General features: G+C 33.7%; 3 protein-coding genes across 6 annotated transcripts in view; 1 reads left to right on the forward strand and 2 right to left on the reverse strand.

Annotated features, from left to right (window-relative positions):
• Window positions 1-2,211: 2,211 nt before the first annotated feature.
• On the reverse strand, window positions 2,212-3,969 carry LOC101892967 (angio-associated migratory cell protein). The gene is made up of 3 exons (XM_005183568.4): window positions 3,031-3,969; window positions 2,768-2,966; window positions 2,212-2,698 (listed from the first exon to the last, which is right to left on the reverse strand). Exons 1-3 carry the CDS (start codon window positions 3,866-3,868, stop codon window positions 2,485-2,487), a joined length of 1,251 nt encoding a protein of 416 aa, XP_005183625.1. The 5' UTR covers window positions 3,869-3,969; the 3' UTR covers window positions 2,212-2,484.
• Window positions 3,970-7,207: 3,238 nt separating this feature from the next.
• On the reverse strand, window positions 7,208-8,692 carry LOC101892794 (cleavage and polyadenylation specificity factor subunit 4). Its single transcript, XM_005183567.4, has 2 exons — window positions 8,534-8,692; window positions 7,208-8,386 (listed from the first exon to the last, which is right to left on the reverse strand). The coding sequence occupies exon 2, from the start codon at window positions 8,286-8,288 to the stop codon at window positions 7,341-7,343; it is 948 nt and encodes a 315-aa protein (XP_005183624.1). The 5' UTR covers window positions 8,289-8,386; window positions 8,534-8,692; the 3' UTR covers window positions 7,208-7,340.
• A 4,927-nt stretch (window positions 8,693-13,619) lies between these two features.
• The window catches only part of LOC101891928 (uncharacterized), a 40,830-nt gene continuing 30,780 nt past the window's right edge, over window positions 13,620-23,669 (forward strand). For 2 of the 4 annotated variants that reach the window (XR_009343786.1, XM_005183561.4), the window contains exons 1-2: window positions 13,620-13,732; window positions 17,236-18,159. Coding sequence is in view for 3 of the 4 variants with exons in the window: in XM_005183561.4 (XP_005183618.1) it covers window positions 17,796-18,159 (364 nt within the window). In the remaining variant the exon portion in view is untranslated. Of the gene's footprint in view, window positions 13,733-14,052; window positions 14,190-16,270; window positions 16,416-17,235; window positions 18,160-23,669 lie in introns of those variants that run through there. The other 2 variants (XM_005183560.4, XM_005183566.4) reach the window with 2 other exon arrangements.

Genomic DNA, 23,669 nt, shown 5'->3' on the forward strand with positions numbered 1-23,669 from the left:
ATATATATATATATATATATATATATATATATATATATATATATATATATATATATATATATATATATATGTACATTATGGGGTCTACGACGAATATTTGGGGATGTTACAAACGGAATGACAAAGTTAATACACCCTCCATTCCAAGGTGGAGGGTATGAAAATACACTTTCACTTGCAAAAACAAAAGTGATCTCAAAACGAAAAATGTTGCGTTTTACGATTTCTGAAGAAGCTAAATACAAAATTAAAATCACTTTCGTATCGAATTCGTTCATGTGACATGCCTGCAAGACTATATTTTAAAAATCACTGACATTTTTCATGTTAACTTTTTATGTTGGTGTTGTTAAGCAATAGTCTCCGCTGCCGCGGAATGTTTTTCGTTATTGAAGATAATTGCCAATATCAAGTAATTTTTACCGCGAAGGTATTATTTAATTGGAAAACTATAAAAATATATTATGCGTCGTATTGCTATAAAATGAAAATATATATCTGTTATTAGCAGTGTCTCTTCATATTTTTCCGATTACCATATACATATATTTTTTCGACGTACATATACATAAGTTAAAACAGCTAACAATTCTACAAACAAAAAAAAACAAAAATGTTGTTATATAATAAATATTTTTGTATATATATATATATATATATATATATATATATATATATATATATATATATATATAAAGCTGTAAGTTCGGCCGGGCCGAACTCTTAATACCCTCCACCATTTGTTACAAATTTGGCAATTTCCAAAAAAAAACATCCGTTTAAAATTCTGTTAAAATCTTAAAAATACCGAATGCCTATACGACGAAGTAGACCTGCATAGGCAACTTTTGTCATAAGTTACTACAATATTTAAATGCGAAACTTGAAGAAAAATCTGTTTATAATGTAGCTAAAATCATCAAAATACCAAATATAGGGGGTACCGTTACATGGGGGCTATATGATAACTTGGACCTACATGGCCCATTTACGAACTTAACATGCCTACTGGCAAAATATACATGTGTGCAAAATTTTAGCCTTCTATCTCAATTTTTTCGAAAGATAGCGTGATTACAACAGACACAGACGGACATGGCTAAATCGTCTTAGAATTTTACGCTGATCAAGAATATATATACTTTGTTGGGTCTGACATGAGTATTTCGAGGAGTTACAAACGGAATGACAATGGTGGAGGGTATAAAAAAAGATATAAAGACAGATAAATAAAAAGATATGGCCCATTTTCAAAACCAAAATTCTTTAAAACTTCTTAGTAAATTTTTATCAATTTTTTTTTTTTTTTTTTGAATGCTTCAGTGACTTTCGCAGACGGGCTGACGTGGTTAAATCGACATAGATATTATGCTTATCAAAAATATATATGTTCTACTTATATATCGTATGGCTCAAATTACCTCTTGAGCTAGCAGGAGTAAATTACGATGAGGAATATTTTTGTGCGCTCTTCGATATAAGTTTTCAATTTATGTTGCTGGCCAATTATAAAACAACGTACTTGATATAAGTTTTCAATTTATGTTGCTGAGGAAAAATATAGTGACACAACTGGGCGTTTTCATCGATATATGGTAGTTTTCTTTCCTTTGTGAAAAAACAGCTCTGTTTTAAATTGATTCATACCCAACCCTCTAACATAGACATGTCATGGTTTGCTTTAATTTTGGCAAGTTTCTAAGAGTTTGAATAAAAAGAAAAACAAAATAATCAGTCTGTTGTTGTTGTTGTTGTATCAGCAACATATATAAGGACTTTTGCTTCTGCTTTCAAATAGGCTGTAGTCAGAGATTTTCAGCTGTAAGTTCAGCAGTTTTGGCAGGACAGATAAAGAGGTGACATCTGTTGCAAAAATAAAAAGTTTTTTTTATAGAAGGACAACTCGCAATTAAATATAGACTATATGTTGAAGAGGAGAAGATACAGACAGCTTCCCAGAGGGATGCCATCCCATCAACTCGCTCCAGACGATCTGCGATCTTTGGAACTTGAAGCTTAACCAGAACTTGAAACACCTTCTACAACAACAACCATATTTATTCGGGAATCACATTTATTCTGTAAGTTTTATTTCGAACAGATTGGAGTTTTTTTAAGAAAAAATTACAGAAAAACTTGTTTCTGTAAATGTTCAACATGACGTTATTGTGAAAAAAAAGAAAGGAATTATTTATTATGTACCCAATGACATTTACGTTTTAATAAATACTTTTTTATTCTTAACATATTTGCTGAGACTACAGCAAAACGTTATTATATCTAAAAAAGACGTTAAATAAGAAACGTTATTTGCCGAACCAACTGTTCAACAGTATTATGATTCGTGGTTCAGCTATTAGCTAATAATTAATATATTTACACGATTCTGTAGTATTTGGGGGAAAATACGTCCTTCAGAAACAATGAAATAAAGATCTTAATATATATTATATGATAGATTATAGGATACAAAAAGGTGCTATTTTAATCGACCAACTGCTCTACTTTAAAGACTTTAGCGGAACAGTCTTCAGATACAGTCAGCAGCAATGATTCTTTGGGATCGTAAGCAAATGAATATACTTCAGCCAAATGCCCAGATAATGCAAATTTCTTTTGACCACTACGAGCATCGTAGGCTATAACATTTCCCTGTAATGTTGATACCAAAATTGTAAAATCGCCTATCCATTGGATTCTAAAAAAATGAAGTAAAATGTTAATATATAACAATAGTACATCTAATGGAATGTGTGAAAAAGCATACCTAGTAATGCCTTCATCAGGATGATCACATTGCGTACGTAAAGTCAATTTCGAATAGTCCCATATTGCCACTTGGCCACTTAAAGTTCCACTTGCAGCCATTCGGAAATCAGCTGAGGGAGAAAATGCAATACACTCTACAGCGCCGTCCGCATCAACCGTACCAACTGGGCCATTTGGAGTACTGAACACAATTTTACCTAAGTTAAGAAATACACTGTACATGTACAGCACTGTCGATAGGATATCTAGTTTAATTCTCACCATTTTCTCCTCCGGAAGCATATATTGGAAACTCTTTATCGCAGCTAACGGTGGTGGATCCCTCCTGATGTACCATTGGATTTTGTTCGTCAATTTCCATTACAGCTGTTGTGGACTTAATATCCCACAATTTCACAGTTCCATTATTGTAGGCCGCAAACAACTTCTTGCCATCATTGGTCAAATCACCCGCCTCACAGCGTACACCTTGTCCTGGTAGGATTTTGCAATCGCCAGCTGGCAATCGGAAAATGTAAATTTCGCCATCTTCACTGCCAGCCATCAAAACGTTGGTGGCCTTATGCCAACGCATCCATGACATGTCACCCATCGAGTATTCCCATACTTTACGTAAAGTCAAACCACCCTCCTTATCACCATTTTCGCTACCTTCTTGTATTTTGTGCAGGAATATCTCACCGGCCATATCACCACTAGCCAGATATGTACCATCGTGATTGAAATGAACTTCAATGACAGTATCTTTGTGTTCCGTGATTTCGTGTATCACTTCCCCGGTATTTCGATTCCAAACAAAAACTTTGTCATCTTCTCCTCCGGTGGCACACAAATCATTTTGAGGATGAAAAGCACAGGCAAACACTGGGGCTGCGTGTTGTTGGAAAGTGTATATCGCATCATCCTGCACGGGAGATTTTCTTTCATCTTCCTCATCGGAACCGTATTCACCACTTCCCAAACGGGCTTCTAATTCCTCCAATGTAACTTCCTCCATTTCTAAGTCATCTTCGTCCTCTGGTGGAGGATCATTATCCAAGTAGATTTCTTCTGCATCTTCATCGATGTCTGCGGGTCTAGGTGGAGTATTCTGACGCATTTCTTATTTTTATGCACAAAACTTTCAAAACTATATTAATCAGCACACGATGTGCTTGCTGCTTGTTTATGTTCTGTTCGCCATCTGTCAACACGTGTTTTGTAGAGTTGTGTCTGTAACAGAGATGGGAAATCAAAAATTGTACAATGTACTGAAATGGAAATTTATTTGAAATTGTACTTTTTGTAAATTCAAATTATTTCATATCGTTTTACTCATGGACCCAGAAAAGGTATTAGCACAAATTGTATAGTTTTGGGAAGGTAAGAGTGTCAGCAATAATTTGGCATCAATTTGGCCGACACCCATAATGGGCCTTTTTCGACTTTTTGGCGTTTTTATAAAAAATCCGGGTCCAAAAAATCAATAATTTGACTATAACTTCCGAACCGCTTAAAAATTACCCCATCATGTGACCACTTGCCAGATTGGTGTTTTCATACGATACCTATATTGTATATATCGGGTGAGTGGATCCGGTCCAGTCCGAGTCTAAAACCCGGATTTTCGGGTCAAAAATTTGGGATCTCGGGTCTGCCCCCAAGAACAAAATAGTTTCCCGGGTAAAAATAACTACCTCCAGATAAAACTTATATTTGTTCCGAAATTTGTTTAATTTTGAAAAATTTTAAATATATGATTTCATGACGTTACCTTCTGAATATTACAATGGATATGAAGTAAAAACAAAAATCACTGATATCTTTTATTCCCAATTGTTCAGATTTTATATCCTACACCACATAGTGGTAAGGGTATTATGTCTTTGTGTGTTTGTTTGTAACATGGAGTAGGAAACAAGATTGACCCATACTTCCTTTTGGTGATCAGCATAGAATCACACTTTAAGTCGATTAATGCATGCCCGTTCGTCTGTCAGCCGTCTGTCCATGTATTTTTGTAAACAAAGTGCAGGTCGCATTTATTATTCGATTGAGATGAAAATCGATCCAAATTTAGATATAGCTCCCATATATATCTTCATCCGATTTCGGGTTAATTGTGCACCAAATGGTTAATATCTGTCAAAAAGTCCTGAATTTGTATACATCCGACCGAAATCAGTCTAAAAACAAGTACATCAAATTTGAAAAATTGCTTCAAATATATATAAGTCCCTCATATTCGTAATATGCATTCGACAACAATGATATTTGGTACCAGATATCTTATAAAGCTCGGAAATACCTATGCCAAATTTTACCGAGAACTGGATATAACATCCATATATATCCTCAATCCGATTTCAGGTTTATTATGCAAATAATGACTAATATCAACCCAAATGGGGTAAATTTCGGGATGTACGTTTCCATTTTGTGCAACTTGGCTCCGATATATATATTATTTTAATATAGTCTTTCCCCAAGTGATATCATGCAATCTATAGCAAACTATAACTGCTCTAACGCCAAATGATGATAAGTGGTATGATCTACTTCTAATAAATTCTTTTGTTACGGGAGCTCTACTGAAATGCATAGTGGTGTAAAGTATCATATGGTCGGCCCCGCCCGACTTTTAGCTTTTAAACTTTATTTACATTTATTCAAGTTCTCAGGCGAATCCAAATTATGTTGACAGAAAATGTTGTTATCAGCTGGTGTTACTTGGCGACCAAGGTAGATGTACTAGGTAATCGCATCAGCCCAGCTGACGGCACCATTAAATGTCAAAACCAATTGTTGTAATGAAGAATTCGCCCTAAATGAATGCAACAACAAATTTGTTTATGTTGTCTTCCCTAAAAGTACCTTTTTATAATATTTTATTTATTTAATTCATACTTAATACTAATGCCTCCAAGGCCAATTAATTGTATTAATAAGGTACTCAATTATTAAACAAGTTATAAAAGGCCCACAGCCAAAACTACAAAAAAAGTAAAAAAATGAGTCAATAGAGGCAAAATAACCAACAACAAGCAATTAAATTTTTTTTAAGAAAGGTGAACAATAAAGGCGACTATAAAAATAATTTAAAAATTATTATTTAACAATTAAAAAAGAGTAAAATGAAGAAAATAAAAGCTCAAAACAACGAAAATAAAACTAATTGGGATGAATACCAAATAATATTTCAAATAATTTAAGAGCATGTTTAGATTGAAACCAGTAAAAAAATTAAAAGAAAATGAAGGAAGGCGGTTAGAATGGAGTGCGGCTTTAAGAATTAAGCTAGCCTCAACATCTAAGATTCCCAAAGCACATCACGGGAAGTAGTGCAAGAATTTGACTCTTGCCATTTGCAGTTCCGGAAAACTTTCGGTTTAAATCAGTAAAATATAGTCATTATAAGTTTCTTGGTTTAAAAAATATCGCAATATTACAATTAATACTTATTTTACTCTTATTAAGTTTTACAATAAAAAAACGACGTTCGTTTACGACGAGAGGCACACAAAATAAAATGTAAACAAACACCTCGTTTCTGATTGGTTGAAACAAATTTGCCGCAACTTTTAAATGTCATGGCGAATCTATGTTTTTCGCCTTAGATGCCAATTTTGACATTTGAGGGGACCACAAAAGTTGCTTTGTTGTAGCAATTCGCCGATGCGGTTACCTGTTAGATCTACCTTGTTGGCGACCTTATAATCACGGTAAAATTAAGAAGGTAGTCATTTGAAATAAGAATATCCATCTCTGCAGTTCCTATAATTTACTTTGTCAAATTTCATTGAATAAAAAAGGGGTTCCCAGCATGGTAGAAGACTACACTTAGTGCATCAACTTTTTTTCAAAAATGTTCGATTTTTTTAAATTTTCTTATTTGAAACAATTCGGAGGTTGTTATGATATACACTTCTCAACTATTTTTACATATTTTAACAATTTTTCATTCAAAATTTTCAATTTCAAAATTTGTTTGACCGTTCATTGATCCTGCAGCTGTGTCGATGCGACTGCAAGTTTTGTTGATACGGCTACCTGTTCATATATTTAAACTGTGATCTAAAATTCGAACTATATATATTTTTCATTTTATTGAGAAATCCGTTATAATAACAAAAATAATTAGCTGCGTAGACGTGTTGGGATTCTCAAGCAAAATTACCATTTATTCCCTTACACAACTTGCTAAATTGTTCACAGAAAAAAATTATCAAAGTGTAGTTTGTACGTGACTTTTTTATATTCAAAATGGAATGAGCGTTATTTTCGCAATTAAAAAATAAAAATACATTTGTTGTGAAAAAATAATTTTTGAAAAAATGCATACTTCTTCATGTTGCACATTGCAATTCTTCCATGTTCATAATTATTATCATTATGTTGGCATTGGAAGATTGATGATGATAAAACTTCCACCGAAATAGTTAATAAGATTTACAGTATATTTAAAATCGTTTCCTTTTACCTCCGGCTACAATCATTTTATTATCTTTTGCAAACTTCAAATAATTGTACACATGAAACATTATAAGAAAAAAAAAACATAATTAATAATCGAAAATCTAATGGGTAAAATATCATTTATGACTCCGTTGATTTGATAGGAATGCCAAATGACCTTTCGGACATTTATTTGCATAATGACCCTTGTGACCGCACTTGTAACATGTAATTTCTTCCAACGGCTTCGACATTTTTTGATACATAGGTCCGTTGTTTGTTGGTCTAGAATTTGAAGTTGGTGGTTCTGCGTTCTCATTTGTACCCGTGTTTGTTGATGCCGATTCCTGTGAATCGCGTTGTTGGTTACTTTGATTTGCTTGGTTTGGAGGTGCTGCATAATGAGGAAATCGGGGATTAGGTGGTTGCCGATTCATTTGTGCATCAATTGTATTGTCTGGGTTGTTTTTACACAATGATGCTTTATGACCAAATTCACCGCAGAAATGACATGTAGGAATTTTCTTTTGGAATTGATCTTTGCTTGCTTCTGCGCTGGGAGGTAATTCGAAACGGGGATGCATATGTTTACAGTTCCAGCCATTGGGACAAAAGCCTGCCAAGTAGTTCATACACAGAACTCTTCGAACATGGCGATGCCTGCAATGCGGACCATGTCGGCAAAACCCCCGATCATACCAAGGACAATCTTTAATTTTACTTTCCGGATCAATGTGCAGGAACGGACATTCTTTGTTGTGGCAGGCGTTAAATCGAGAATAGAAGTAGCATTCGGGCATTTTCTTCATATCAAATTCGTGCAGGAACTCGCACTGGTCACCTTTCTTGCAAAGACCACGCAGCCAATGTTTGCAAACGATAGTACGATCTCCACGGATGTGACGGAACGGACACATGGCTCCTTTCGTACACTCTTCTCCATTTTTAGAGTTAAGAAATTGACAAACAGCGGCCACAGATTTGTCCATACCAAAAAAGGGAAGTGGTATCGCTCCAACCTGTTCCGTTAGGTCCCTCTCCACTTTAAAGTATATGTGATTGACATTGGCCAATATCATATCCATGATTGATGTTATAAGTTTGCACCGAACACCTACTTAATCAAAAATCTCATGCACAAACAAAACAAACTGTTCAATCTACACAGGAATGGTGAATATGCCTGTCAAAAAAGAAGAAGAATGAAAAGATGTGAATGTTGTTATGCTCAACTTTGTTGGTGGCATTGTTCGCGTCTGCCGATTATGTTGTAAAGATGGGTTCTTTTTCTGTAAGACCCGATGTAAATACTTATATTTCATCGACTTACCCACGTCAAGCAACACTCACTTACAAACAAATTGAACTACTCTCGAAAGGGAACCCTAATGAAAGACGTCCCCAACGAAACGAATATGAAGGCCAAAAAGGAATATTTGATTAAAGAATAAACAGAAAGCAAAATCCCGGCTTACTTTATTGTTTACGAATGAGACATGAGGAAAACTGAACACATTCACTAAAGGAGCGTGGAACTAGCCACAAATGATTTCAAAAGGAACAGGATAGGGATCTAAAAACTTCAACTTTCCCAACAAAACTGCTGTTTTTTCACAGAAGAAACGGTTGCGCAAAAATATGCTCACTGAATGAACGAGGAGACTACATTTCATAGTAGAAGAATACAGGTAGTTGCATTGACACGGATGCTGGGACAATGAACTGTCAAATAAATTTTGGAATTGAAATTCTTGAATAAAAAACTATTTAGTTTTGTAAAAATTGTTGAAAAGGGCATATTATAATAACCTCCGACTAGTGTCGTATAAGAAAACATCTAAAAATCTACTTATATTTGAAAAAAAAAACGTTGATGCTCCTAAATTGTTGTGTTTATTTGATAATTAACAACTTGCTGTATTTTTTTAAAGTAATTCTGACATTAAAATCCATACACGTAGACCTCTTTACTTGCAAATTATACAATTTAGCCTTAAAAAATGTATGTTTATATATATGGGCAAAAATTAGACAAAAACTGCATAATTATGTAGAATTGTTCCGTGTGGTATTTTCAAAATGAAACGCCACCTTTTTTAAAAATTGGCTCAAAAAATAACAAAAACACAGTCATGCAATCACAAGTTTACAATTTTTTTTTCAAAATTATTCATTTGACAACATTTCATTGTCAAAATGTTTATATATAAATAAATTGTACATTCACAAATCAGAGATGGAAATCTTATTTCCATGCAGTGAAATTTGACAAGGTAAATGACAGAAAATGCAAAGATGGAATGCTTATTTGAAATGACATTACCTTCTTCATTTTACCATGTACAATTTTTTCGTGTGGTATTTTCAAAGTAAAACGCCATGGTATAATTATTACAGGTAATAGCAAGTCCCAGCTGATTTGACTTTATAGTAATACTAGTGTCAAACTCGATATGACGTTTTATGATTTAATTACATTTCTTGATATACATTGTAGTGCAATGTGAACATATTTTTGCCTAATAATAGAAAAAATTGCCGTTGTACTTAACAAAACGCCAAAAGCGGTGGTTCGGAAACTTGTTTGTTAAGGAACAGCGACACCACGTTAGATAATATATTCGAATATTTCATGTTTTCTAAAATGTATGTAAAGGAGCAGGTACATAAAAAGCTTGAAGTCGTGGCTAGGCATATTAATGTCAAATTATAAAGGAAAACGGCGGCAGGATTTGAGTGCGGCTTTATAATTCCTTTATGAAATGTCGCAAAATATGCCCAGCCATGACTTCAAGCTTCTTATGTACTTGCTCCCTAAGCTGACTGGTTTCAACTTGAAAGGGATGTTGCCTTTTCCACGATTTTCTAGCGATTGCTTGAAGTGTTGAGAGATTAATACCAACAGCTAACAACTATATATTCAGGGGAATGATGAGAAAGCATTAAAATTACATATTTTAAGAAATATTTTTCTGCATTTTCAATTTATTAATCCAAATTCCAAAAATGTGTATTTATACCCTACAACACTATGTGTTGTGGGTATTATAAGTTTGATTGGGCCAGAATTTATGTAACACCTCGAAATATTGGTTTCCCATATAGGAAAGTATATATGGATTTTCCTAGCTCGCCGAGCTGAGTCGATCTAGCTATGTATGTCCGTCCGTCCGTCTGTCCATGTTAATTTGTAATCACGCTACAGGTCACAATTATGGCCCGATCCTTACGAAATTTTGCACGAAGGTGGGGTTAGAGTCAGAATAGAAGCCTGTTTCTTTTGGAGATGATCGCCAAATGTTTAGGGGTTGAAATGGACCAAATACTGAAAAATTGTCGGATTTTGGTCATCGGGTGGTCATCGGATAATATTTAGCGGGTAAAATAGACCATATCTTTTGTGTTGAAGAAATTGAAAATTTTTCATTAAACCGCGAATATTTAAATATCTCTCTAAAGATGAAAATATTGATTTTGTAATATTTTCTCATATTTTTTCAATTTTGTCATATTTTTGGCATATTTTCATTTTGAATTAAACATTTGGTAATATTTCTACAGCTAACAAAACTAAGTAGTTAGGATATCAGGATATCATATACAGATCGCATTTATGGCCCGATCCTCATGAAATTTTGCATGGGGATAAGATGAGGGTCAGAATAGAAGCCTACTCTTTTTGGAGATAATCGCCATATATTTAGGGGTTGAAATGGACAAAAAAACTGCAAAATTGCCAGCAAGTCGAAATTATCGCCCGATCCTCACGCGCATTTGAATGGAGGTTACCGGACATTGCAAAAGCCAAATAGTTTTGGATGGCCATCCAAAAATATTCAATGTGTGAAATAGTTGCCAACTTTTGTAGACAAAATACGGAAATATCCATTGCAGTGACTTTTTGGAGAATTCACAAGTACAGGAAAGACGCACTTCTGACTATTTCGTTAAGGCTGATTTCGTTGAAGAATATAGTCAAATGTCTGTATCTCATATAGATGCCTTTTAGTCAAAACCCAATAATAAATGTTAATCTTTTCCCACTTCTGAGAGATTATAGGTCTTTGGGAAATATTGGTTCCAGATCTAGGAAGACCATTTACGTGCAACATCTACCAATAAATTGGAAATGAGCAAATTAGTTTAAGTTGCTATTATTCGAAAATTAGAGAACGAAACCTGACGAAACCTGGTTTTCTTTTATTATTTGTCACAATATCTTGTGGAATTCTTTCGAGTATCTTGCCTATAGCCTCGACTGTAGCCTTTGCTTACTTGTTTTGAAATTAAAATAATTTATTGAAAATTAATTATTTTGTTCACATTTTTGGACACTGACACTTATATTAATTACAAAAACAAATTTTTATGTGGTTGTTGTTACGATTGTTGTACAACAACACTTGTTGTTACCTCTATTATTCTACCATGCTAAAACGCAAACTTTTTAAAAATCACACACTTTTACATGTTTTTTATTTTCTTTGGGCATATAGAATTAAAATTTGACAACATGTCATGGTCAAAATGTACATTTATGAATCCATTGTATATACACAAATCAGAGATGGGAACATTTTCTCAACGAAGTAAAATTTGTCAACGTAAATTATTGCAAATGCAGATATGTTGCCTTCCTTATCTTACCCATGGTAGAATTAAGAAGGTAAAGTCATGTCATCATATGTTTACATTTTTGTCAAAATTATTGGTTTGACAACATCTCAATGTCAAAAATTATATTTATAAATCCATTGTATACACAGAAATCAGAGATGGAAACCCTATTTTTATTCAGAACCCTATTACAGAAAATGCAGAGATGAAATAACTTTACACTCTTAACTTTACCAGGGATTTTTTTAAAATCAAGAAGGTAAATTCATTTCAAATACGCATTCCCATCTCTGCATTTTCTGTAACTGAGCTTGTCAAATACAATTCACATGAACTGTCACAACAAAAACAGACTTGTTTATTTACATTTATAAACTATTGTGAAAAAAACTGAAAGTGGAGCCCTGCATGCAATTTTGCCGAATGTGGTGTGTAAACGTCTGTGTGTGGAATTAAAATTGTGCCGACAGGGAAATATATAACAAATATTAAAAATGGTCGGCTCCACTCGATTCGCTCAAAATGTACCTCATAGAAATAATGGCTTAAGTACATTTGAAGTCTATCTACCCATGCCCTTAATCCGAATTTTTGGTCTGAATCGAATTGTTTTCAAACAACAAAATATCTGGTATAAAGAATACATAGAATGGACCACTCCTTCTGGCACATCATTCACACACAACGGACGCTCATGAACATTCTCATGATTCTTCTCAAACTTACTGTTTCCAGAAAAAAAACGCCCATTATATACACAAGTTTGGAACCGCGTACGTTTACCAATATAGTCCGAACTTGAGCCAATGAACTTTTTTAAATTGGAAGACCATCAATATTAAAATTTAATTCAATGTCGCCAACGTATTTAGCCTTTGAAAAAAAATCGGGCAAGCAGTCCTCCAGTCAATAGTGCACATACTCACGTCCAGCCATGGTAGAAAAATATAGGTAGACGCATCGACACAGCTGCTGGGACAATGAACTGTCAAACCAATTTTGGAATTGAAAATGTTGAATGAAAAGTTATTTAAATTTGTAAAAATCGTTGAAAAACACGCATTATAATAACCTCCAAACGACGTTGTATTAGAAAACATATAAAAATCTACTTACATTTGAAACTAAAATAATTTTGACATATCAATGCTCCCAAGCGTTGATGCATCTACCTGTATTTTTCTACCATGCGTCCTGCAATTGACATAAATGGAGTATCTCTAGGGGGTTTTTAATGACCTAGATTCTTGCCTGCCCCTGAAATATTAATTAATGATAAATTGATTAAACAGAATTCTACAATATATATTTCACATATTTTAAGATAATTACATTTTTGTACAAAATTCTTTTTTTTAATGTTCTTTTTGTTTTGTTTTTTCTTTTTTTTTTTTTTTGCTTCAGTTTATTATTCGTTATACCACATTGTTTGGTTTTGTTTGAAGAAAAAAACTGATTTTCAAGAAAAAAAAATGATGTGGCAACACTTTGTTAAAAATTGGTTTCGTCAATTAAGAATCCATTAAAATTTGCTAATTATTTTAAATAAAAATATAAAACATGTAAATTTAATAGTGTATTTGTCATTAAGACAACTTTGTTATTACTTAAAAGTGTTTTGAGAGTGTTTTAAATTCACAAGTTTCCATAAAAATACAATTTCACTTGCAAAAAAATAATATCGCATACGAAAAATTTTCAAATGGTAACGGACGAATATGTCATTGAGGAAAAAGGTGTCTATAGCATCGTAATGTGTTCTGCTCGCTTTTGTTATTATTCTGCTTGTTTATTACTATTTGGTATCTTTGCTTTCTTCGCAATTGTTAGAAAGAGAAGAATCTCGATTCGATTTTTTCTCTCACAGCAATAGAACAATATAAAACTTCATAATTTTGCGAGCGAATTAATGGTGGGTGTTTTCTTTTCTTTTGGTAATTTTTTAGAATTTTCTGTGTAAAAAGGATTTAAACAGATTTGCTATAAATGTGTATCGGTGAAGTGTTTTATTCGAGCATAAAATGAAACGTCGTTTATCAAATATTCATAAAAAATAGCAAATGGAAAAATTCGCAAATCAAGTGCACCAGACAAAGGAACAAAAATGCCTTTACAATAAAAGATGAACAAAAATGATGACAGAGACCTAAAGAATCTATCCAATTGGCAAGTGAAGTGTATGTTCTTTATTTGGCGTGAATGTGCAAACTCTGTCGGTATAAATGTGTTTGTGCGGATATGTGTGCCTCGTTATGGTAGTGCAAGCGTATGTTGAAGTTGTCCGAGTGGACAGGACAGAATAAAAGGTGGTTGAAGTCGTATCATATTTGGAGTTTAGTGGTCTCCGTTGCGATGCCATCTGTTTGGAGGTGACGATTTTTTCATAGAATTACGTTTTCCTATTCAAGGTGGTGTGTGCACCTGTAAACACCTGCTTTTGCAATTTAAAGTAAACAAAAGCAAAAAACGATGACTGAAAGTTATACAAATTATTCGGAATTTTTGAAAACTGTCATTAAGAAACGCACAGACTTAGAAAGTTTTTAATTGTTAACAAATCATTTATTATTAGTTAATACATTTTTGGTCAGTTTTGTAATTATCTGTGGTCAGAAAGTGTTTTTTTTTTGTCTTTCACTCACACACGTTGGAAGAAGAATTCTCATTTAATTTTTATCTTATTGGATTTATCGAAGAGAAAAAGAGAACCATTGGAACGTTTTCAAACAAAATGAGAGAGAGAGAGAAAATAATTGTTTTGTGAGTGGTGTAAAAACAACGGTTATCGTAAATGTCATGAAGAACAGCAGTTGTATAAAATAAGTAAAATTAAAATTAAATCTTAGAAGATGAAACTTGAAATGGTAGATGACACAACTTAAGTTACCTAGCCCCCATACAGTAAAGCATTAGGAACTGTTTAAGTGATTATTGGAATACTTTGTATAACGGCCTGAGATAGGGGCTCAGAACTTTCACAAGTACCTATTTTTACAGTCCTCCAAATCATTGCAAAATTTATTGGGTACCAATTGCAAATAGGCCTGCGGAGTTGGAATCAGGAATTATTGCTAAAGTCGAAGACGAGAAGAAATCAACTCTGACTACATGTAATACGTTAAATTCTGTCATTTTTCGGCTTAACTCTAGATTAGGAAAAACTCTTTTTTCAGAGGTAGGTATTTGCACCCTGATATATAGGTATCATTTGAAAGCTAATGAATTTACCTACCTCACACTAAACCATAAAAATTTCTACAATATGTGTTATTATCTTTTTTTAGATCTAGAGATATAGGCCTTTGAACCCGGACAAGCCGATTATGTTCAACATATTGAACTGGTGTTTTCAGTATAAGAAACTTTACTTCGTATAGCCGGTGTTGATATAACAAGAGGAGAGAGATAATAACGCAAATTTCGCAATGGTTGGAATGTAAGCTATAAACTAATAAGTATTTTATGGACTCCCAAAATGGGGCCTTTTTCGACTTTTGGGGAATATTTTAAAAATTCCGGGTCCAAAAAATCAATAATCATGTGGTCATTTGTTGGTTAAGTATTTTCATTATATATAGTGTCCAATACCTACCGCGAGAAAATATTAAAAAAATCGGAGAGTTTTTACTAAACTAGAGTTGTTCCAATTTTTCCAATTCAAGTTTTCCTGGTGGGTCAACTTTCTTGGGGGATAGAAGTGGAGTAGACGCTTTTGGCAAATTTATTTCTTTTCGAAGAGATGGTAGTTGCCGTCGCTCAGTTGAGTTTTGCAAATTCAGTTCGTAATATAGATAAATCCAAAAATATCGAATTAAATGTACAATACTGGATTAAATTTAATTTTAGATACACAAAAGTGCCAATTGCGGAAAGGTGGAGTTAAAGTACTTTTAGACCAAAATTTTTATCAAAGGACGACGTAACATGGCTTAAGTCAAAGTTTTTGCTAATCTCCATTTAAAGTATTTTATAGTTACAAATGTTACAACGTAATTATGTAAAACACACACATACGATTAAAAAGCCAAAGTCTGTTCAAAATGGCTTGAAAGCGGATACATCTCATCATTTTTTTTTCTTACGGAAGTTTTTGCTTACAAAACATATGGGTTTTTCAACTATAGAAACACTAGAAAAGATGTATCGTGTACTGAGAAAACGAAATGTAACTTTTTTAATAAAATATGTTCATATTTGTTTCTTATTTCGAACATAATTTCGTATCAGAAAAAGTTAGCTTCGTTGTAATGGGAAAAATTCTTCTCAGAATGGTGAAAGAAGCGAAAAATTTACGAATTACCCTATTTGTAATTGAAAATTTGATTTTTTTATTCCGAATCGATTACTTGATACTTACGGTCAATTATTTAACAGCACTAAATGTTATCGAATACGATTTGTTCTCTCTTACTCTCTTTTAAAAACAGACTACCAAGTTGAAGAGAGCAAATTGTGTTATTGGCTTTGACACAACACAACTTGGCTAAAACGACGAACTATAGAGCTGGTCGACCACTATTGTTTCACACTCAAGTGCCTTATATCGACAGTGACGCATACACACGGTACGACGGACCACAGTCGGCCAACAAAAGGTGCGGATAATACGTTAACAAGAATAGAATAATAAAAGAAAATCTAAAAAACAACAAAACAAAGTCGTCAAATGCTAAGTTCATTATCATTGTAACACACACATACTTTCATATATACATGTGTATGTATGTATGTAGATGAAAATCAAACACAAAAGTCAGCCAGTGAAAAGCAGAAAATTCCCAAAAAATACCTACCAAGAAAAAATCAATTTTTTGAGATTTCGGAAATAAAAATAACATATAAAGCGAGAATAGTATTGTGCGTGCAAACGTGCGTTTCTTATTTGGACAGTTTAGTGCCCTTGGTCGCGATATATGTGTCGATCGAGATCGATTCGCAACAACGACAACGACGGTACGACAACGGGCGGTTCATTGAAATCGTAAAGAATATTCGACTAGATTTTGCCAGTCAGCCTGTCTTGTTTTGTGGCCTGCGGTGGCCCCTTAGTGTATTTGGCGTTAAATATTAAATCGGCGCACATGATATGGTGGTCAATGGAATGAGAATTTGTTGAGAATTTGTTGAGAATTCGCCTTGAACAAATAAAAATACATATTTCTGATTTGTTGTTGTTTTTATGAATGTGAATTTGTATTTAATTAATAAAAATTACTACTATATGAAGTGAAATCGAAATAGAATTGTTATTCTTGATGGTCGTTACGCCAAATGTGTTTAAATTCCTTTTGAACTGAACTGTGAATGCAATATTTGCCAATTGCTTAAAACCCGAACAAAAAACTAGTGTTCTTTTGATGATTTTTTCCTATGTTTAAATGATTAACGAGTTTTTAATTTCTAAATGGATTCCAGTATATTTCCCATTTCCGGTCCAACTAAGCAATGAACATCCACCAACACTAAAGCGACATCTATGAATGGCTAGGCCAGGCTAATGGTTCCTAACAACAGACGAGCCTGATAGCAGCAATGTTGCTGGACGAGATGTTGCATAAACATTGAAGGACCAAAACCACAAATTGTTGCCAACAACCCCAGACAACAACTCTACTAACTGTATTCGAAACGGATTGTCTTAAATTAAAATAAACGAACGAATTAATTGGATACATATAAGGATAACAGAATAAACCGGAAAGCATATCAAAAGAAATCGAAACCATTTAGAAAAACCCCCTAAGAACTATACACAGGAATAGAAAAGGATTTGTGGCTAATTTAAGTGATACGACTTAACTATTCACACACACATATTACAATAGTCACATTATAAGACTAATAAACGCACAAAGGATATTTCACGCCAAACCCTGGACACATCTACATTATTCATACACAAAGTATATTCTCAGAGAGGCCAACACAAGTCAGACTAGGATCTTTGCAATCCATTAAAAACCCCCCATCAAAATATGACATCATATGCCACATTACGCGACAATTTAAGGTCGCGTGAGGAAGACCTAACATCCCATTCTAATTCTGCAACACCCTCGACTCCACCACCAGAAGATTTAGCCACGGCGGCACGTACGAAAAAAATAGCCGCACCCCTGACCCCTGATTCCTTTTCGGAAAGTGAACGCGAGAAAATGGACTCAACGCCGGAGAATATAAAAAAGATCGATGATGTCATTAATGATCACCATCTACATCATTCAAATCAACAAGCGGACGGTGGTTTGTCGCCCCGTTCAGAACGCTATTCATCAAGTTTTGTACCAATTGGCCTGGCTGCAGCTGTAGACGATTCAAATGCTAAACTCTGTCCAAAAGGTAATAATAGAAGGAAAATAATGTTTTATGCAAATCAGCAGCACTAGCTGCTGCTTTTTGTTATTGTTGTTTGAGCAGTTTGAATAACACTAGGTTTTTCTATTTTGTTTTTGTCGTATGTATTTTGTGTCTGTTAACAAATTTATCGTTATTTGTTGTGTGTTTTTTTGCTCTGCCATTCCTGTTCATTTGTTGCTATTGCCAATTTTGAGTTGGCTTTTTGTAACTAGACTATTGTTGACTATTTCTCAGCCTTATACACATATATTATTTCTAATGTAAATTACCTATGCATGCCACACTCACACACAGCCCCACCATTATTGTCAGTTGTCAGTCTTTTGTTACTGTTTCAGTTGGAATTTCAATCCTTATTTCTTTTTGTCTTAAAGCTGTCATTGTGAAATTGAAAGGGCTAAGTAGTTAGTTTTGTTGTTAGGTATGTAAATACCAGTGGGTTTTTGTTTGCAGATTAACTCTTGGTTTATTTTAATTTAATAATATTGTGAGTCTGTTTGAAGGTGCCTACTTTCAGTATTAAATGTGTGTAGTTTCAAAGAGGGGGCATTATAAAACGACGACTTTTTTAGAAAACCCATATTGCTATTAAGAACGCATTTGAATTTTCAATTATATTTCTAAGGATTATCATAAGAGAAGGGACTGGTTTGAGAAAAAATCGATAATTAACCCGCTGCAGTTAAAACCATGATTTGCTCCAAAATACCCAAAAATAAGACTGGAATCTTGCATTTTTATTTTTGTGATACTGATTGTTTGCATTTTGACAACAATTATTGCATATTTTGTTTGTCATGAAATTCTCTTACATAAGGTAACTGAACTTATTTATTAGAACAAAATTGTAGATAAGATTATCAGCAAATACTAATTAAAACAAGTAGAGGTGATAGCAAAAAGAATAAACAAATGAATAGCAATATATGGTGTTAAACAACAACACTAGTTTTTATATTTGCCTATAATTGAGTTATTGATTGCATCAGATCGTTATTTCTAATTAAGCCCACTTTCTCTGGACATAATTTCTTTTTATACCCTCCACCATAATATGGAGGGTATATTAAGTTTGTCATTCCGTTTGTAACACCTCGAAATATATATTTTAGACCATGATGATCTTGATCAGCTTAAAATTCTATGTTGATTTAGCTATGTCAGTCCGTCTGTGGAAATGGGTACTAGGTTCGAAATGGATACTACAGCCTAAGGCAGAAAGTTGTCTGTGCAGGTCCACGTCTTCGTATAGCCCTCATATAACGGTACCTCCCTATATTCGGTATTTTGATGATTTTAGCGACATTATTCACCGATTTTTAAGTTAAGTTTCACATTTGAATATTGTAATGGCTTATTGCAAAAGTTACCTATGCAGGTCCATGTCGTCGTTTAGACCCTGATATTAAAGCTACATTCGGAATTTTTAAGATTTTAACAGAATTTTTAACGGATTTCATTGTTTTTAGAATTGCCATTTAATCAATATAAATTGTAAAAATTGAAAAATGGTATGACTTCCGTGTACCATTCCTAACTTAAAAAAAATATAAAATAGAGTAGTAGCATAGAGGAGTTCTAAATCACTTCATTGGATAAATGTTAATAAGCTGGATAATCAACTCAAGCATTGTTAACTTCCAAACTATGGATCTTCTATTTTGTATTTAATTTTGTCCTGTGATTCAAAATACAGCTGAACGGCATTGATTATACACAAGTGGATCTAAGATTAAGATTAAAATATAGATACAGGTGTTTTCTGCGCAATATAAACATCGACGACTCACAAAAGCTCAATTATAAAGATTGTTACCTGAACCTGGTGAATAACCTTGGTAGTAAGAGATAAATTCATTATAACAGAACATGACATTTTTAGATACGTAATTTCGTTAAACGTTTTTGCATTTCCGATCATAGCAAAATATCGGTGTAAAGTGTGTAAGGCAAGGCACCCAGAAATCTAGTAACAATTTAACTCTGTTTTCCTCAACATGATATATATAAGTATTACTACTGTAGACTATATGTGGATGTGAAAATTTTCGGTGGGTGAAAAATGAAAACTAAAAGATAACAATTTTCTCTCTGCTTGTATTTTAACATTTTCATAAAAATTTCGGTTGAATCAATGTCATATCAAACATAAAATTCAGTTGTATGACTTTGAAGTTGTTATGCAATGTGTTTGACTGTTGTGTTTGTTTAACTAATTATTTATGGGTTGGTTAAATATTTTGGAACTGAAACCAAAATACACGAAATTTTTAGCAAGCAATGATGTAATGACTGACACCGATGAATAATAGTGAGTAATGCCATTTTTAGCCAGTTTAAAGTTTTAAACATCACAACATTGTTTTAATATTTTAACTGAAACATGATTTTGTGCCCAATAATCTTGACTAACTAATGAGTTAATTCATTTAATTGAAGAAATATAGAATAGTTTTTAGTTATTGTTTTTTTTTTGTATTATTCATTCTATACATGTCGTTTAAGCTAATAACCGCAATTGTCCCCGCTTTATTTGAATATTGTGTGCGTATACCACCCCACCACCATTTATGGACGCAACTGTTTATTTGTATTTGTTTGAATTGTTGTTGTCATTCGAATATCTCCCATTACTTAATATGGTTCACATACTCAAATTGAAATAAGGTAATCGTCCAGAGCCAACGAACGGCATTCATTACCGCCACTTGTTTTATTCTAAGCGACCAACATTCACACATATGTCTGTCAACCTGTATTGTTCGTTTCGTTGTTGCATCTTCTTTCATGCGTACACTTTTGGTCATATGTATTTATGTGCAGGTATACATTGGGTTGGTTCGAATAAAGGCTAATCACATTTTTCTATTGAACAGAAATGTGAAAAAAGGGAATGTTCTGGAGAATATATTAAACTTGTCATTCTCAATTACACATTTTTATACACTCTACCTTGACAATGTTAATATACCCTCCTTATATTAACATTGTCATTCGGTTTGTAACATCCCTAAATATTTGTCGTAGACCCCATAAAGTATATATATTTATGATCAGCATAAAATTCTAAGTAGATTTAACGATGTCCGTCTGTCTGCCTGTATGTCTGTTGAAATCACGATACAGCCTACATTATCAAGTGGTATCTTTGCACTCGTGTCCTTTTAGGAGTGTACATATGGGGATGATTTTTCAGTGGAATAATATTTTCCTCCTTTGCTTGCTCATAGATCTTATAATGAGTTTTAACGGTCCTTTAGATTCCATACCGCAGTTTTGCATGTTTTAATTCGGTTTGAGGGCCAGGGGCAGCTGGTAAGATGAGAACTTCAGTCGGACATTTATCTAGATAGAATGGCGAAAATGTCAAGAACAGAGGATTGTCATCGGAAAGATAAAGATAATGTTTAAATCCAAATGCTTAGTAAAGAGAAGTTTTTCACAAAACTTAATATAAAATTCTTAGAATATCCCTTCCCATCCGCCGAATCATTTGTGCCTCTTACTGCATATCACAAGAAATCTTTAATCACATATATAAATTCAATTAGTATACAATAGTCAAAAGGGCTGTGATAGTGTCTTTGTACATCTTTTCTTTTTATGTTTATATGGTGCCAGATGGTCCACAGGCCGTTTACAAGTTATCCTCGCTTTGAATAATTTAAAAATGTCGCTTTATAAAAAGTGATCGAGATCTATATATGTCCAAAATGTAAAAAATTGCCGCATTGTTTGAAATTGAATAAAAACATCACGTTCAGGATTGATTGGTGTTCCTGTAAAGTCCTTAGCCTTACGCAAATCGTATAATATATTTTAATGTATTTTAAAGAATTTGTCGTATTTGCATTCGACTTGTGAAATATTATTAAATAATCTGATGGGAAAAAAAGTCGAACTTAAGTTGTTTGCTCAATATGAAAGAAAAAACTTTTTCAATCTATTCTCTTTCTAAGCTCCGACAACAAATATTCCGAATGAACCACGTTTAATCAACGGCTATTTTATTTTCCCACAAGAGGGATAATAAATTAGTTAAAAATAACTCACTTGTAAACAGATACCCACAAGTTGTGTAGCACTCTAATGTATTCCGAAATAAAGCTGTACATTCACTGAGTTGTCACTTTTTTTCGTAATTATTTCGTTGTTATTGTTCGTACGTTTAAAGCTTGTATTCGCCGATCCCATGTTAGTCATAAGTTAAAAATGTTTTGTTATTGCCCTCCCTCCTGCCGTTCACTGGTGTACAAATTTTGTGTGTTATTGGCCAAAATAATATACATATTCGGACTTGTTGTGCGCTAGCACCAGTTGGTCAACAGGGGTTGGTTTGATTGTAGCCGCAAGATTTTCCATTACGACGACCATTTGTGACCCATTTCCTTCTGCATGGTGTAGCAAAAAGTTTGTCTTTGTTTTACTTTGTGTAGCCTTTCACAGCGAAACCGAAAAAAATAAATGAATGAATGACAGGAAATAGACGCGAAATGTTGACAAAAGAATTTCAGAATTTTATGGAAATATGGTCATTAAAGTTATAGCCATTTGTAACATATACTCCTCGCATAAGTACATACGTGTTGCTATGCGCCACTGCACTTGTATGTGAAATGAAATTTATTTGTCCCAAGCAAAGTATGCAGGCAGGTAGGTAGGTATATTAATATGTTATTAATGAGTAACGCACGTGCACCATGGCCATTGTTCCCAGTGAGAAGTGCAACGGAGATGGGAGTTATGCTTGAAAGAATTTAAATATATGAGGGGTTGAATGACTAGCCTTGCATAGTTCTTTATGGAAAAAATAGCATCGTATTATTGTTAACAGATTATTATACCCTCCATCAAAAGATGGGCTATATAATTACTGTGATATTCAGTTTGCAATACCTAGAAATATTTGTCGAAGACTTCATAATGTATATATTTGTGACCAATCAGTCGAAATCAAGCTATTCAATATTTAAGATAGGAGTATGCAATTAGGTTAAGACATGCGTAGTATTATCTGCTGTGATATGCGAGTTAGAGTTATGGGTAGATAAGTTCTCTAAGTTCAATATTCTCTGCAGAACGGATACTCCGGGGTCTGCCACGCCTGGCAGAATCTTTAGTTGTGTAAGTCTCTTCGAGGCGAGCGGCTAATCGTCGCAGTGTTTCACCAGTAGACTTTGGACGGCCAGAAAATCTGTGAAGTCACGTTGTGCCGAAGTCATTGACTGATATTGGTCAAATAAATAGTCACCAATATTCCAGAACGCGGAATATTCCAGTAGCGTAACATTGTTTATTAACGTGTATTTCGCATGTGTTTACTACAAAAATGTCAAAACAGAACTGACAATAGGGGCCAATCGTAAAATTTATAGCATTTTCTGATAGGAGGTTTACTTTTGCGCCACCTTGTATTTAAGGCCTTGGTAACATTTTTTAACAAATTGGCGGTAGATTGACATTTTGAAATCTTAATGCATAGGTGGAGATTT

Source organism: Musca domestica, unplaced genomic scaffold, assembly GCF_030504385.1.
Source record: "Musca domestica strain aabys unplaced genomic scaffold, Musca_domestica.polishedcontigs.V.1.1 6, whole genome shotgun sequence".
NCBI lineage: Eukaryota > Metazoa > Arthropoda > Insecta > Diptera > Muscidae > Musca > Musca domestica.